Source organism: Epargyreus clarus, unplaced genomic scaffold (assembly GCF_041222505.1).
Source record: "Epargyreus clarus isolate Ecla_fem2 unplaced genomic scaffold, WU_Ecla_fem_2.2 ptg000006l, whole genome shotgun sequence".
NCBI lineage: Eukaryota > Metazoa > Arthropoda > Insecta > Lepidoptera > Hesperiidae > Epargyreus > Epargyreus clarus.
The window spans coordinates 6,680,650-6,695,987 of NW_027332214.1; the positions used below are offsets into that span (position 1 = coordinate 6,680,650).

At 38.5% G+C, this 15,338-nt stretch overlaps 1 protein-coding gene across 1 annotated transcript; it reads right to left on the reverse strand.

Annotated features, from left to right (window-relative positions):
- Nucleotides 1-456: 456 nt before the first annotated feature.
- LOC140742828 (uncharacterized) lies at nucleotides 457-14,283 on the reverse strand. Its single transcript, XM_073073859.1, has 12 exons — nucleotides 14,113-14,283; nucleotides 13,685-13,799; nucleotides 12,779-13,560; nucleotides 10,571-10,789; nucleotides 9,767-9,933; nucleotides 9,039-9,154; nucleotides 6,758-7,004; nucleotides 3,961-4,129; nucleotides 3,608-3,715; nucleotides 3,310-3,399; nucleotides 2,698-2,840; nucleotides 457-904 (listed from the first exon to the last, which is right to left on the reverse strand). The coding sequence occupies exons 2-12, from the start codon at nucleotides 13,714-13,716 to the stop codon at nucleotides 851-853; spliced, it is 2,127 nt and encodes a 708-aa protein (XP_072929960.1). The 5' UTR covers nucleotides 13,717-13,799; nucleotides 14,113-14,283; the 3' UTR covers nucleotides 457-850.
- Between the last annotated feature and the right edge of the window lie 1,055 nt (nucleotides 14,284-15,338).

Consider the following 15,338-nt stretch of genomic DNA (forward strand, 5'->3'; position numbering starts at 1 on the left):
GCTATAACGGTAAGAGAGCTCCGAAAATACGACAAATACAATTTTAAATCCAACAAAAAGTGATTTTGAATATCATATCCATAACCAATCCATCCATAGTGTTTAGGTTTCTTTGTATGACAGGGTTTACATAAAGCAGGGTATTTTTTACCAAACCCCATTCTTTTGTAGCTTGAGGACGTACACATATTTTTTTCATACACTAGTCATTAAGAGAGAGTATTTAGTATTTTGTTAAAAATTGATCGTACTCGCAAACTCGTTCATGTATAACGAAACCCTTCAATTTTTTTTTTGTTGTATGTTGCATGTTACACATTTTTTAGGGCAGATTTTTAGTGTCTTTTCATGATTATTTATTTATTCATATTTTTGGAAAATCAAGTAGTGCGTTGATTTAATATGCAAGTAATGTCATAGAACTTTAATTACATAAAAATAAAGAAAAGCCCTAACTTTATTAATAAATTACATACAATGACACTATTTCGTCAATATCGACTTGCATTTGTAATATCAGCAGGAACGATCATGTTCATACAAAATTTACCTACAAAATACATAAAGCCTTCATACAGATACAATTGTCGACGATTCTCAGAACTCCCTTACAGTCCCTACCTACACACAACTATCATATTCCACACAATTCAACGCTTCAAGACAATCAATTACAATCTCTATTCCCATTAACGTTACTCACACATCCTACATATACAGCGCACACATACGAAACTTAAAGCATGAAGATATAATGTTCCATTGAGATTACGGTCATCGAATTTGTTCCTAGGTTGTACAGTAAATAAAGTAATTAATATAACTTAACATAGGACGCGTTATAACTATATTATGATGGGGCGCTCGACGACATTTCTAGGGTTACGGCGGCCGGTACCTGCACCTGAAATTAAATATTTCTTGTAATTTTCTTTATATGTATTCGTAGTATATTTGCCAAATACGAATCATGTATAGAGAATATATAGGACAATTAAGTATCGGTATTGCCAAGTATTGCCAAGTATTCGATCTCATAAGTAATATGAGCATTAAAGCAGGTCAGGTGAATTAACTTGTATTAAAGTAGATACTCATAGACTTATACTCTGCCATTACTTAGCCAAATTAATCTTATATAAAGCCACATCTTTCAAAAAATCATTTCCGCCACGTCTCGCACGTTGTAAGTTCGATGTGCGTACGGCGCAACGCCAAAGAATGTGACTTACTATGAATATGTGTATGAAAGGTGGTAGAACCTTATGTGGTTGGACTCCGGCGGCACCACCGCCACACCTATTTCTGCCTCAGAACAGCAGTGTTAAGCGCTGCTGTGTTGTGGTTTGAAGGGTGTGGTAAGGGGGACATACTTTTCCGGGGCGTTCCAGCATAGCCCTCAGGGGTAGCAGAGCATAGATTAGTAAAGATTACTCGCTTCTAACAAGAAAATGTAACCTTTTGACAATTGTCACTGTCATCTATTATCGTGTTTGAAAAATATTAAAAAATGTAGTTGTAAGATCATTTACGAATGAAACGATATTTCTTCGCACTTTTTCTTCAATTCCGTGTCTTAACTGCGCATGTCGGCATTGTTCCGCGTAAATTGTTTACCCGCACAGATTTACCTGTACAGGTCAAGCGCACGTCCGTGTATCATAGCGTGTACAGGGACGTTCCGGTGTACCGTACAATGTGCAGTTTTGTTTGCGATGACATCGACAATTAAAAACACACCGTACGGTGTCACACGAACGAATTGATTTTTAATCTTGCGCCGGTCGCTTGCACAGGTTCCAAAACCTGCACAGGTCTGTTCCCACACACAGTTCGGTTGACCTGCGCAGGCATACCTGAATAGGTAGACTCTCTGATGTACCGTAGTACCAGGGGTAGAGTCCGCGCCAAACTGCTAGTCCACTTTGAATATAAAAATGAGTCGCGTCGCAACAGCAAATTGTAGATATTAGCGGGACGAAGACAACGCGGGACCCCTCGGCACCCGTCCGCTGCCCGCTCTCGCCCGCGGGTACATAGCTGCGTTAGTGTGCCCTTACGTTGATATGGAGTATGCTTGTATAGTTCGATTCATAATTAGGTGTCCAAAATGTAAACAAAGGTGTTGACCTATCAAGAAAATACGTTTCAAGTGGTAGTTTTTATTTTGGACGATATTAAAATAATACAACAATAATAAAATAATAATCTAAATAAATTAACATTTTCATTCACATTTTCTAATATTTATATTACCTCAATTTCGTTCCATACTGTAACAATAATAATAAACAAGGTTTATGGTAGAAAATTAAAATGTGATAATGGTAACACAATCGGAATCCAAAACATTTCACGTCATTTTTAAGTTTCATAGCTGATGTTATTCATTTTCGTGATTGTGATCGAACTCGAATGTTTTCTCATTTTCATAGCGCGTTTGTTAAATTGTGTATAGCTTTTAAAGTTTTCGTTTTTTGTTAATTTTCTTAAAGTTTTTGTTTCTTGTTAATTTTGACAGTGACATTTCTTTGTTTAAATTTTGGCCACCTAATTATAAATCAGACTACAGTTGTATTCGACCGCATTGGCTCTCCAACTACCCCCGCGCGCATTAACTTCAGAGCGGACCTGAAGTTAGGGTAGTGGTACCGCCTCCAGCCGCGTCACCCCGAGCTCCCCTCAGCGCCCAGTTACCTTGGCGGGCGCGGCGGGCGCGGGCGCGGCGTGCGGCGGCGTGAACACGCAGTCGGCGATGGTGTCGAGCGCGCGCTCGTCCAGCACCGCCTCCAGCGCCGCCGTCAGCTCAGAGGTCTCAGCGAACGCTGGACCGCCCTCCGCTACGGAACACACTCATCAAAATAAATAGGATAAAATAAAACGGTATTGTGTCATTTTGTTGACGAACGATATAAAAATAAAGTAAAGATTTTTGATTCACCCATCCAACTTATCTCCGCACTAACGTTGCCTTTGTAGTTAATTCCACACAAGGCCTCGTGGTATTACTTTTGGCAAAAATAACGATTTCAACTTATATTCCTCTCCTTCCCGAAACCCAACCATGATATGGAGTTTTTACTAGGATATAATGCTTTGTTAGTTCCAAAAGGATTTTGCATATGGCACAAAAATGTATGGTATGTAAATGACAGTAATGATCATATTATTAGGTTTTCCAGTATATAAATTATAATGTACATAAATTATTTGCTATTTTTATTTATATTTATTATTTTTATATATATTTAAAAAAAAACACTCGGCTGGTTATGTTTGCAAAGACAAGAATTTTAAATAAAATTATACCTTGGTTAAAAAACTCCGTAAAAGCTTCATCTGGAATCTGACTCAAAACCGATGGATCCAGTATGTCATCCGGCGGCACTTGCCCTACTTCTGCAAAGAAAAACAAACATAAAATATATACTTTATAACTTTATAATTATTATATGTACATCTCTTGATGATTATAAAGTCCGCTTCACATTCTCGCGAGAACACGAGAAAAAAATCGTAACGGATCCACATTCTCGTTTCTCGTACTTTTCTAGCGAGAATGTGGAGCGTGCTTAAAAATTGTATTACAATTCACGGCTAGAATTACCTAATTCGTGCGAGTTCCCCGGCGCAATATACTCATTCTCGCTGAGACCGCCTACTGCCGTGTCCTCTGAACTGTCGTATGTGGATGAATTGGAACACACGTTGATTTCTGTAAAAGTATGCAACGTTTATAACCTTAAAATGATACTGATAAATGTACGTAAATATATACATTATCTATTACATTATTATTTACGGCAAAAGGAGTACAGGACGCCCCCTGACCAGGTGGACTGATGACCTGAAGCGGACGGCGGGTAACATCAAGATCGCTCAAGACCGGTCGGAGTGGCGTAGATTAGGGGAGGCCTATGTCCAGCAGTGGACTATTAAAGGCTGATGGACGGATGGTACCTGACAAACTTTGCGATTGTGTGGGCGGTCGCCTCGGCACCAATCGGCGGCGTCGCTTCGGCCGCCGGGGCGACCGCTGGGGTTTCGTCACGCGCGCGCTCGGCGTCCACACACGCTTGCGGGCCGCCTTCTGGGGCTTGCACTCGCGGCTCATTTGTTCGTAGTTGTCCTGGAATATTACGTCATTCTTATACTATGCATGATTATGTTTCAGATTATTTTTAAGCTTGTCGTATAAATTTCGGACTTCGGTCTTTAACTTCACTTAAATTTATATTTTTTTCTTTATGAGTATCATAAATGGTGAGAAAATGTCATAAGGATATTTACGTGCCCAAGAGCACGTACTACGCTGACTCAACAGTCAGCGAACTTGAACAATAGTGAATATGAATAGTATTCAAGCCAATTCAAGTATTCAAGTTATTGACACTTTGAAATAAAGAAAGGAGTAATATTTACAGTAATTACAGTACAGTAATTATCAAGGGATAATAATGAAGGTGGTAGAACCCTTTGAGGTTCGACTCCGGCGGCACCACCGCCACACCTATTTCCACCTAATAACAGCAGTGTTAAGCACAGCTGTGTTCCGGTTTGAAGGGTGTGGTAAGGGAGACAGGCTTTTCCGAGGCGTTTCAGCTTAGTCCTTAGGGGTAGTGGCGCATCTGTGGGCGACCTCAAGTAGGAATATCTAATCCTATCTGGGGTTGATTACAGATGTCCATGGGCGGCAGTAGCCACTTACCATCAGGTGGACTGCATGCTCGTCCGCTACTCTTATATTAATATAATAATAATAATTATCGTCGATTATATACCATTAGCATTTAATATCCCTGTTTAACTAATATCTAATCAAGAAATATACTTACGCCTAGCTTTTGTGTCTCTTTTCTTGTTCAAGTTGAGAGGCGATAATACTCCCCACTCCCTAACATACACAATTGACCCGACAATTTTAATCCGTATTCCCTAACCTATTACGACTACATTGTAACGCCCACGCGCTTCCACGCGTGCTCAGCGCTCAGCGGCGTTTGCTCGTGCAGCGGCAATAGCGGCTGCTTGCAGCGCTCGCCGCCCGCGAACACCGCCACCCACCCAGAAAGCATCCCTCGCCGCACACATAGAAAAGTTTGCCGGACTAAGAACTATAGTGTGGCTCACCCGCTTCCACGCGTGCTCAGCGCACAGCGGCGTTTGTTCGTGCAGCGGCAACAGCGTCTGCTTACAGCGCTCGCCGCACGCACAGAAAAGTTTGCCGGACTAAGAACTATAGTGTGGCTCACCCGCTTCCACGCGTGCTCAGCGCACAGCGGCGTTTGTTCGTGCAGCGGCAACAGCGTCTGCTTACAGCGCTCGCCGCACGCACAGAAAAGTTTGCCGGACTAAGAACTATAGTGTGGCTCACCCGCTTCCACGCGTGCTCAGCGCACAGCGGCGTTTGTTCGTGCAGCGGCAACAGCGTCTGCTTACAGCGCTCGCCGCACGCACAGAAAAGTTTGCCGGACTAAGAACTATAGTGTGGCTCACCCGCTTCCACGCGTGCTCAGCGCACAGCGGCGTTTGTTCGTGCAGCGGCAACAGCGTCTGCTTACAGCGCTCGCCGCACGCACAGAAAAGTTTGCCGGACTAAGAACTATAGTGTGTCTCACCCGCTTCCACGCGTGCTCAGCGCACAGCGGCGTTTGTTCGTGCAGCGGCAACAGCGTCTGCTTACAGCGCTCGCCGCACGCACAGAAAAGTTTGCCGGACTAAGAACTATAGTGTGGCTCACCCGCTTCCACGCGTGCTCAGCGCACAGCGGCGTTTGTTCGTGCAGCGGCAACAGCGTCTGCTTACAGCGCTCGCCGCACGCACAGAAAAGTTTGCCGGACTAAGAACTATAGTGTGGCTCACCCGCTTCCACGCGTGCTCAGCGCACAGCGGCGTTTGTTCGTGCAGCGGCAACAGCGGCTGCTTTCAGCGCTCGCCGCACGCACAGAAAAGTTTGCCGGACTAAGGACTATAGTGTGACTCACCCGCTTCCACGCGTGCTCAGCGCAGAGCGGCGTCTGCTCGTGCAGCGGCAACAGCGTCTGCTTACAGCGCTCGCCGCCCGCGAACACCGCCACCCACCCAGAAAGCATCCCTCGCCGCACACATAGAAAAGTTTGCCGGACTAAGAACTATAGTGTGGCTCACCCGCTTCCACGCGTGCTCAGCGCACAGCGGCGTTTGTTCGTGCAGCGGCAACAGCGTCTGCTTACAGCGCTCGCCGCACGCACAGAAAAGTTTGCCGGACTAAGAACTATAGTGTGGCTCACCCGCTTCCACGCGTGCTCAGCGCACAGCGGCGTTTGTTCGTGCAGCGGCAACAGCGTCTGCTTACAGCGCTCGCCGCACGCACAGAAAAGTTTGCCGGACTAAGAACTATAGTGTGGCTCACCCGCTTCCACGCGTGCTCAGCGCACAGCGGCGTTTGTTCGTGCAGCGGCAACAGCGTCTGCTTACAGCGCTCGCCGCACGCACAGAAAAGTTTGCCGGACTAAGAACTATAGTGTGGCTCACCCGCTTCCACGCGTGCTCAGCGCACAGCGGCGTTTGTTCGTGCAGCGGCAACAGCGGCTGCTTTCAGCGCTCGCCGCACGCACAGAAAAGTTTGCCGGACTAAGGACTATAGTGTGACTCACCCGCTTCCACGCGTGCTCAGCGCAGAGCGGCGTCTGCTCGTGCAGCGGCAACAGCGTCTGCTTACAGCGCTCGCCGCGCACATGGAATAGTTTGCCGGACTATAGACTATAGTGGGACTCACCCGCTTCCACGCGTGCTCAGCGCACAGCGGCGTCTGCTCGTGCAGCGGCAACAGCGGCTGCTTGCAGCGCTCGCCGCCCGCGAACACGGCCGCGCACGCCGCGTACAGCCGCTGCTCCGGCGCGAGCGTGATGTGCGAGAGGCAGTACCGCGCGCACGGCACCGGCGACTCCGTGCAGCGCTCCTCTGCGCATGTCGCCGGCGTGTCTATTGACCGACCGCTCTCGCCGCCCGACCAGCCGGATGATCTGTTTGAATTGAAGTTGCTTTAGAAGTACATATTATGAAGGACAGCTTTTTGTTGTTATTATTAAAGCAAACATATTGGATTCATTGGCATTAGCATACTGGCGTCTTGAAGTCAAGTAGTTCAAGTTCCAAAAGTTGCTTTTGGCAAGAATATATCATTCATATCATCATCATTAATTTTATTTAATTTTGAGAACATCCGCATTTTATTATCAATCCATACATAAGTCAAACAAGGAAATTTGTTAAACATATCCAATATACCTTCCTTAACCTCATTATTCAAATCTCCGAATACAACATACACATACATTCAATTGTTACATTTCTGCTCTTTACACTACCATCGTTATTATGCAAATGAATACATTTTGTTGAATTTCCTCAATGACTCACAAATTAGCATACACTACGCAAACACGTGCTTTGAACTTTTGTAGTAAACTGCCAGATACAGCTATGTAGTCATAAGGTCATTGCTCCTAAACAGATGACAAAAGAAACAATACCTACTACCTACTCCTACTACCACATTTTAAGTATACCTACGAATAGAAATTGTGGCTTATGGAATCATGAACCATATGTTTAAGATTGAATTTTCTATTAACTATAAAGAAGTCTCATATTACAAGTACTCAAAAAAAGATTTTTAAACAAAATTTTAAATAATAAATACCAATTTATTTTACTTACTTTTAGCTATCACTCTGGTATTGTGTGTTCATAAATATATAAATAAGGCAATTGTAAGCCTAGCTAATACTACCTACCTAACAATCTGTAAATATATCTGTGCTCCACAAATTTCTACCTAATAACAAAAGAACCTCTAAACAGAAGGTATAAAAAATGGCCCGACTTGGTCATTGTTGAATAACTTAAGGTCCTTATTGTAATAACTAACGGTACATAATGTAAGTACAATACAACTAGCGGTACCTAGTGAGCCAAGACCAATATACCAAGTGAGCTTCATGTGGAAACCACTTGGCTTGCACATGAAGCTGTTCTACTTAGAGTTAGCTGTAGATCCCGCTTAACATCAGATGAATTACATATTCGTTGGCTATTACTATTACTGCCCTATCAGATTAGGTACTATAAGCATCTTTAGCAATAATTTTGACAAAAGAAACGAGTATTCAGAATATTATATCGTTTTATAACTCCACTAAAGAAAATTACCGGAACTCGAACAATTTTGAGATTTGTAATTTTGTACCATTCACAAAATATGTGCATGCAGTTTAATTCTCTATTCGGAACAGTACCTATAAGCAAATCTCAATTCAGGAATGTCTGGTTTAATCACTAAACATTGGACAAAAAGTAAAACTCAACTACATTTTTGGGTATTCAGAAAGTAAAATAACTATGCTAAGGTGTGTTGAGTGTTGAAATCAAACTTCACTTATAATTCTTTCAATTATACTTCAATCAGATAGCTTATAATAACTTATATAAAACATATAATATTATTACAAATACATAACATGTTTTTAGTTTCAACAGTCACTTTAACAGTGAAATATTTATCTGTCTATACAAAACTGTTGCTATATTTTTTCTATATATTCATATTTTCGAAGCTACTATACGCTTCTAAGTTTCTATATATATATTATTTCTAAGCTACAAGTTTGACTTCAAAAATACATAAGTGGTATCAAGGGAAAAATTAGGAGCAATGACACTTATAACAATTATATAGTTTAATTAAGAATTGTACACAGTGTAAAACAATGTGTAATAAACATTAAATATATACAATATAGTATAACTTATATGGGAAATTTAAGGTAACGACATATCTTTCCTTTAATGGCTCATATCATATTTGGGATTGGTATAATATACAAAATATATGAAAAAAAACTGCAGACATGTCCCAACTGAGGTAACTAACAAATACTTTCACATAGTACATAGCACAACAGATCTTGTCAAAATCTACTATCATTAAACTAAAAGAGATTTTAATAGCATCACAGAAAATACTTACCGTGTTACATAAATATGTATGTACTCACCTAAGCATTCTCCGTTCTTGTATCGTTAGCACAGAAGACATTCCTCTCATCGCCAGCAAATGGTTCAGGGTTTGAGGTGGGAGATTGGCTGATGACCCTGGACTATTTATTTGTTTCTGTTGAAGATATAAAAAAACTGTATATAATAAAATTGTATCACATTTTTTGATACTTCTTAATATCCCTATATAATTACACAGGAACATTAGACAGGCAGACAGGACAGGACAGGACAGACAGGAAAATTAGACAAAAAATCGGACTTCTTATAGACTCAAATCATACACTAATAAAAACCTGTAACGCACTACAGAATAGGGCCTCTCCAGAATAGTCCCCCGGCGGCATATCGCGCGAACAAACGGGTGCCGAAAGGTCGCTAAGCCACGCCCTAAACTATTGTAACGCCGCGCGATGCGTTCTGTTATGTTAAATCGTAGTCAGTCGTGTTCCAGCAACCGTTGAGTGTGCATTTAACTTCACTTCGACTTGCCCATGTACATCGCGTCTATTACAAACCTTTATTAATATTGATTTTATATTGAAAAAAAAACTTGATAAGCGAGAATTATAAGTCAAACGTGGTCGCCACCAGAGAGTCATGATGTCATAGCTCAGCGCTGCCATTGTTTTGGTTTACCTTTTATGTATTATAAATATTGTTAAAAACTCCAAAATCCTAGCCTAATATTAAAACAACTTAACCTTACCTTAAAACGAAAACAAACCTTGATAAGCGACGCGAGCGATTTATATTCTTTAAGATCGCTCCCCAAGTCGAGCGTAGTGGCCGCACGAGCGACGTGACGTCGTAACGCCGCGCGACGTAACGCCAGCCTCGCCCCTCGCGATTCAGCCGCGCTCTCTTCCACGCATACCGGTCCTGACGCCGATTCTGATTGAGGAATTGAAATATTTCATAAGAAAAGGTGAAAAAATAAGAAAGTGTGCTTGTATCGATATGAACACGCACAAGAATTCAAAATATTGCAAAACAAAAAAAAAGTACCAAGTGATACGACACGAACATATTTTTTCTGTAAAATTAGCAATATTTAGTAAGTAACATTATGCTGTGGATTTTTAGCAGCCGGTCTTGTAAAAATCACTCCCATATTTTTTCCCAAATGCATCAAAACAAATATGATTTCCAAAAGGGAAGGGAGACAAAGTGACTGTAGTTATTAATGACTTATTATTACTTGGCTTATTCTTAGCTTTATATTTGATACTAGCTGACCCAGCAAACTTTGTACCGCCTCAAAATCTATTTATCATATATATTTCTTATGAAATATAGCCTATGTTACTCGTGGATAATGTAGCTTTCGAATGGTGAAAGAATTTTTAAAATCGGTCCAGTAGTTTTTGAGCCTATTCATTACAACCAAACAAACAAACAAAGTTTTCCTCTTTATAATATTAGTATAGATATGTAACAATAATATACCTACCACAAACATTACATTGTATTACATAAAAACATATTACATATTATGGTTTATTAACAGCAAATATAATAAATTCCTTACCAAAATCAGGTATAGGGTCGTCATCACTGCTACTATCGAGTTGTCTGAACGAGTTCGCTTGCTTATCGTTCAATGGACCACAACGGAAGATCTCCTCGCCTGGCGCGTGCCACGCTGAATTGGGCACGGCTATCACTCTCCGTTGGTTGGGTATCCGTTGTAACGCCTCGTGGACTGTTGGCCCACGACCACGACGAGGCTTGGATTGGGATGGTTTAGCTGTAAATGGTAAAAAGTGGTACTTAAGACGTGATCTCTAACGTGAATAAATATATAAAACATTAAAATCTATGCATGCCATAATGTACCAAAAATTTGATGATTGCAACCCTCACTAGTTCTACAATACTTCACATAGATCTGAAGATATGTTAGATTGACATTCAAAAAACCTTTCTATTTCATTGCAATGTTTCAAGTGAATATCTAAGATGGTATTAGCTTCTATTTACCTAATCTACCTATCTAGCTAAAAGTTCTTGTTCTCCGCTAAACATATATTTTCATATGAGGCATTCTTAGTTAACTCTAAAAAATATTTTCAAAAATGGACTTACATAACCCTCGTAAGTCCATAAAAATAATGTGAACAATTTGATAGCAAATGTTTCAGATATTATCATAAGTACTGAAACTTTATAATTAACATTATATATGATTTATTAGCCATATTCCAATAATTATAAATTTAATAAAACTAGCAAAATCCATGTAATTGTGTAGATAATTAATATAATTCTATTATTAAGCATATATTTTATAGTTTATGGGTTTATCAGTGTCGCTGTATCAACTATGGCCGGGTATCAAGATAGTGTATGCGTGAACATAATAAATAATAAATGTATTATATAAGTCATCGCAAAAGGCAACTCAATAGAATATTGCAATGTCATAGAATATGGAAAAAAAGGTCTGACCCAGCAGACTGAAAATTAAAATACAATTTTATAAGGATTGATTGATTTTCTAGTTTTCTTTTTATGTATCTTTCAAAATATAAAAATAATTGGCGAAGTGCAAGTTAAACCCGCACCAGGAGGGTTCTGTACGACCAAAACTTTCTATTTTTTTAATTTTCTAGTATTTACTATTATAGCAGCCATTAAAGTACACACATTGTGAAAATTTTAACTGTCTACAGATAACAGTTCAAAAGTTACTTGGAAAAATATCAAATAGAAGTTTGTTGTATGGCAACCACTTTTTGTATTCAACTTTTTTATTTTTAGTATTTGTTGTTATAGGCTAACATTATGCATCCTCTGTAAAAATTTCAAGTGTCTATCTACTACGGTTCCAGAGATAGAGCCCTGTCACAGAAGGACAGACGGACAGACAGCGATGTCTTAGTAATAGGGTTCTCTTTTTACCCTTTAGATATGGAACCCTAAAAATGATAAAAGGCATTTTATAATTGTACTGTTTACATTTTAACTAGTACTTTTGTTGTTTTATGTATAAAATATAACTTATTTTCTACAGATTTGATCTAATTTTGCACCACACTATTACATATTTGCTTTATTATATATATCCTTTATTAATGGCAAAGAAATATTAACATTTGTGTCATTACTTTTAGAAAATAACCAAAAACATATACTAAAGATTACTTAGTCAAATGTACTTATTACTTACTACTCTCGGTACCTTTACTGCATATTTTTGAATTTTTATCCTTATTTGAAATAATATAGTTGAAGAGTAATTAAATATTATGTTTCAACTAATTATAGACTCAGAAACTCTAATTACATACCTGTTATTTCTAAGAACATTATCTTCGTATTGTGTATCAAATTGCATTTGATCTAGTTACTTAAATACATAAATCAGTAGATAACATTTGTATTCTTCTTCTAAAATACTTTTCAACACATTTTTTAACAAAGAATTCATGAAACTACAAAAGTGAAAGTTTACTCGGCAAATGTATTGCCTGAGACAAATAAAAATAAATCTTAAGTGTGTGAAGTCTACCAATTTGCACTTCCCCAATGCGGCCTATGGCCTGCACTTTTCTACTCTGAAAGAAAACCTGTCTCCAACCCTAGGACAACAATTATTTGAGAAAAATAATTATTAGTACTTATAATTATGATATTAAATGTCAACTAAATATTTAGATACATTTAGTAACCTACTATCATGCATATGATATTAGTAAAAAGATTTAAAATTAAAAACGAATATACAAATATTTACGTGTTGGAACTTTTTTCGGTGCCTGGGTGGGGACTTTGATGATAGGCGTCGGAATTTTCTCGATGCTAGCCACCGGCATTTGGGTCTCAACAACGCCTTGTTCCCTTTTAAACACATCCAAAAACGTTTCCGAGCCTGAAAGGGACTTCGTTACCGTTGCAGCCTTAACACTATTCGTGCTTGCACTGTTAATACTGACTTTACCAGTCTGAGAGTTTGAATTGGCAGTGACATTCTGAGCCTTCGGACTGTGGATACTCCGTCGCCTAGCTTCTGTCCCATTCGTCCGACTGATCTCCTTTTGGCCTTGACTCTTTGCTTTCTGTACTTTGGCATTTGTTTTAATTTCTTTGTGATTGATGATGTTAATTTTCCGATCAGGTGAATAGTGACCGTTAGTAACCACCACCTTCTTGATCCCGTCATGGATGTCGCCATTGCTGATTCCACTGAGAATATCCAACTCTTTACTCGGACTTTGACAGAGTTTACTTTTTTCTAATGTTTCAGGAAATATGAAGTTATCTTCAGTGTGACTAACTGTTATTTCATTAGCTATCACGTCCGAATCATTAAATGTGTATAGTTCACTGGGATCTATCTTAAATTTGGTGTGAAAGAAATTATCGCTGAGGTGTGGTATGTAAGTTTGCTCATCCCCTGAACTGTCATGTATAAACATGTTTACTTCACCACCGCAGCCCCCCGACACACCCTCCACAGCCATCTTATACTGTGTCGCACAACTCGCATCTGGTATAGTTTGGGGAATACCGCTGAAACTGTACACCAAAACATAAGAAAGTATTCTTTGTTTATTAATATTGATGAGCATAAAAGTGCATATATTAAAGATATGATTGTCAATATGATACCAGTACAGCGATATCGTAACAAACCACTTACCCCACATTTTCCGATGTACTCAAATACGACATACTGTGTTCATTTTACAATCTAATGATACAAACAACTGTTACTGGGAAATGCAACAAAATTATTTTGGTCCCTTTTCTTCATACTGAAAAGGATAAATGCCTATATAATGGATGTTAATACGTAACTCGTATGTTGTTAGTCACAGCAAAATACGTATTATTTTGATTATTTGTAAGATAAACGCTTTTCATACAATGACAATCACTGTGACATCTGTCAAATTTAGAAATTAATGTTCTCTAATTTCGTGATTATTATCGTAAATTTCACCCTTAGAGGAGAATAATGCACAAAAACAACAATTACAAGTTATTAACGAAACATTAAACAAAAGTATATAACGGTAATTCGAAAGTGTAATGTGTTTTTTTCCGATTACGAAGTACAAAGCTCACATTAGAATACAGTTGATACACGGCACATTTTCCAGTAAAACTCTTTATAGCCTTAACCAATATCACATATATGTTTACTATTGACACAACAATTTATTTAAATTTCTTCAATAATATAGTTTCTACAACACAAACTTTTATTCAATAACATCAAAACGAATGACAGACATAATAGACAGACTGTACAGCAAATGGAAGCGAAAATGCGGTTACGTTCAGAAATAATACCTTGTTTGATCAATTATATTTTTTTTATTTATTTAAAGTTGATTAAGGAATAACATAAACTTTAATTTAAAACAACAATGTACATTTCTTAATTATACTATTATCCTTTTACACTAGGGCGGGCTTGACGATAGAAACAAAATTGCATGATATGGCAATACCACAATACAATACAATCTTCAAAATCACAAAATGTTCCCTTCCAAAAACACAACATCATTAAATTGAAGAAGAGCGCTCCTCAAAATCATAACAGTATGTCAATCTAAATCATTACATACTATTTTTTTAATTTAGTTATTTAAAGAAATAGATATGAAACAAATAGGTTGATGGTTTTTATACACAAAGTCTGGCTTCGCACGCCGCCAGCGTTTTCTTGTTGCGTACCAGTCACAGAGTACTTTATTATATTGGGAAGTACCAGCGTAAGAGCAACTAGATACAGAAGACTAATGAAGAATATATCAAACAAAGTATATATTTATTTAATTCTACAACATATTTTTATATTATAATTTGATATGAACTAGGTATTTAATTTATTTTAAATGAATATTCCACTTTTGGAGATATCGGACTGAATCGTAAAGCTTTTTGTTTTAAAATTGATAGGGGTTATACAAGTTGTAATAACAGCTGCTGTTTGCACATATTAATTTTCATTTTTACTTTTTGATGGTATTACTAACAAATCTGTCAAAAATATGCATTATTTCTTATTGGTTAAAAAGTTCCAAACGATTTTTTATTGGTGTGACCATGAGGTTGTCATATAAAAAAATCTGCCATGGGAATAAAAATTACCACTTTTACATGTCCCAAATAATGTTGCGAGTAACGTATTCAATCATATTTATATTAATTCTGAAAGTACATATTATTTATTAATATTGTATATTTTTGTAACATTTTAACTCTTTCACAAGTCTCTGGCAAAGCTGACTTACTTAAACATTGAATTTGAAATTTGCCGCCATTTCTCATTTGATTTGAGA

Bases quoted from the DNA above. Each gene is read 5' to 3' on its own strand.
- LOC140742828 (XM_073073859.1), bottom strand. From the start codon at position 13,716: ATGTCGTATTTGAGTACATCGGAAAATGTGGG. The intron at 9,155-9,766 runs GTTTGTTTTCGT...TATCTTCAACAG, and splicing joins CGCTCGCGTCGCTTATCAAG to AAACAAATAAATAGTCCAGG. The intron at 3,716-3,960 runs GTACCATCCGTC...ATACTTTTACAG, and splicing joins ACAATCGCAAAGTTTGTCAG to AAATCAACGTGTGTTCCAAT.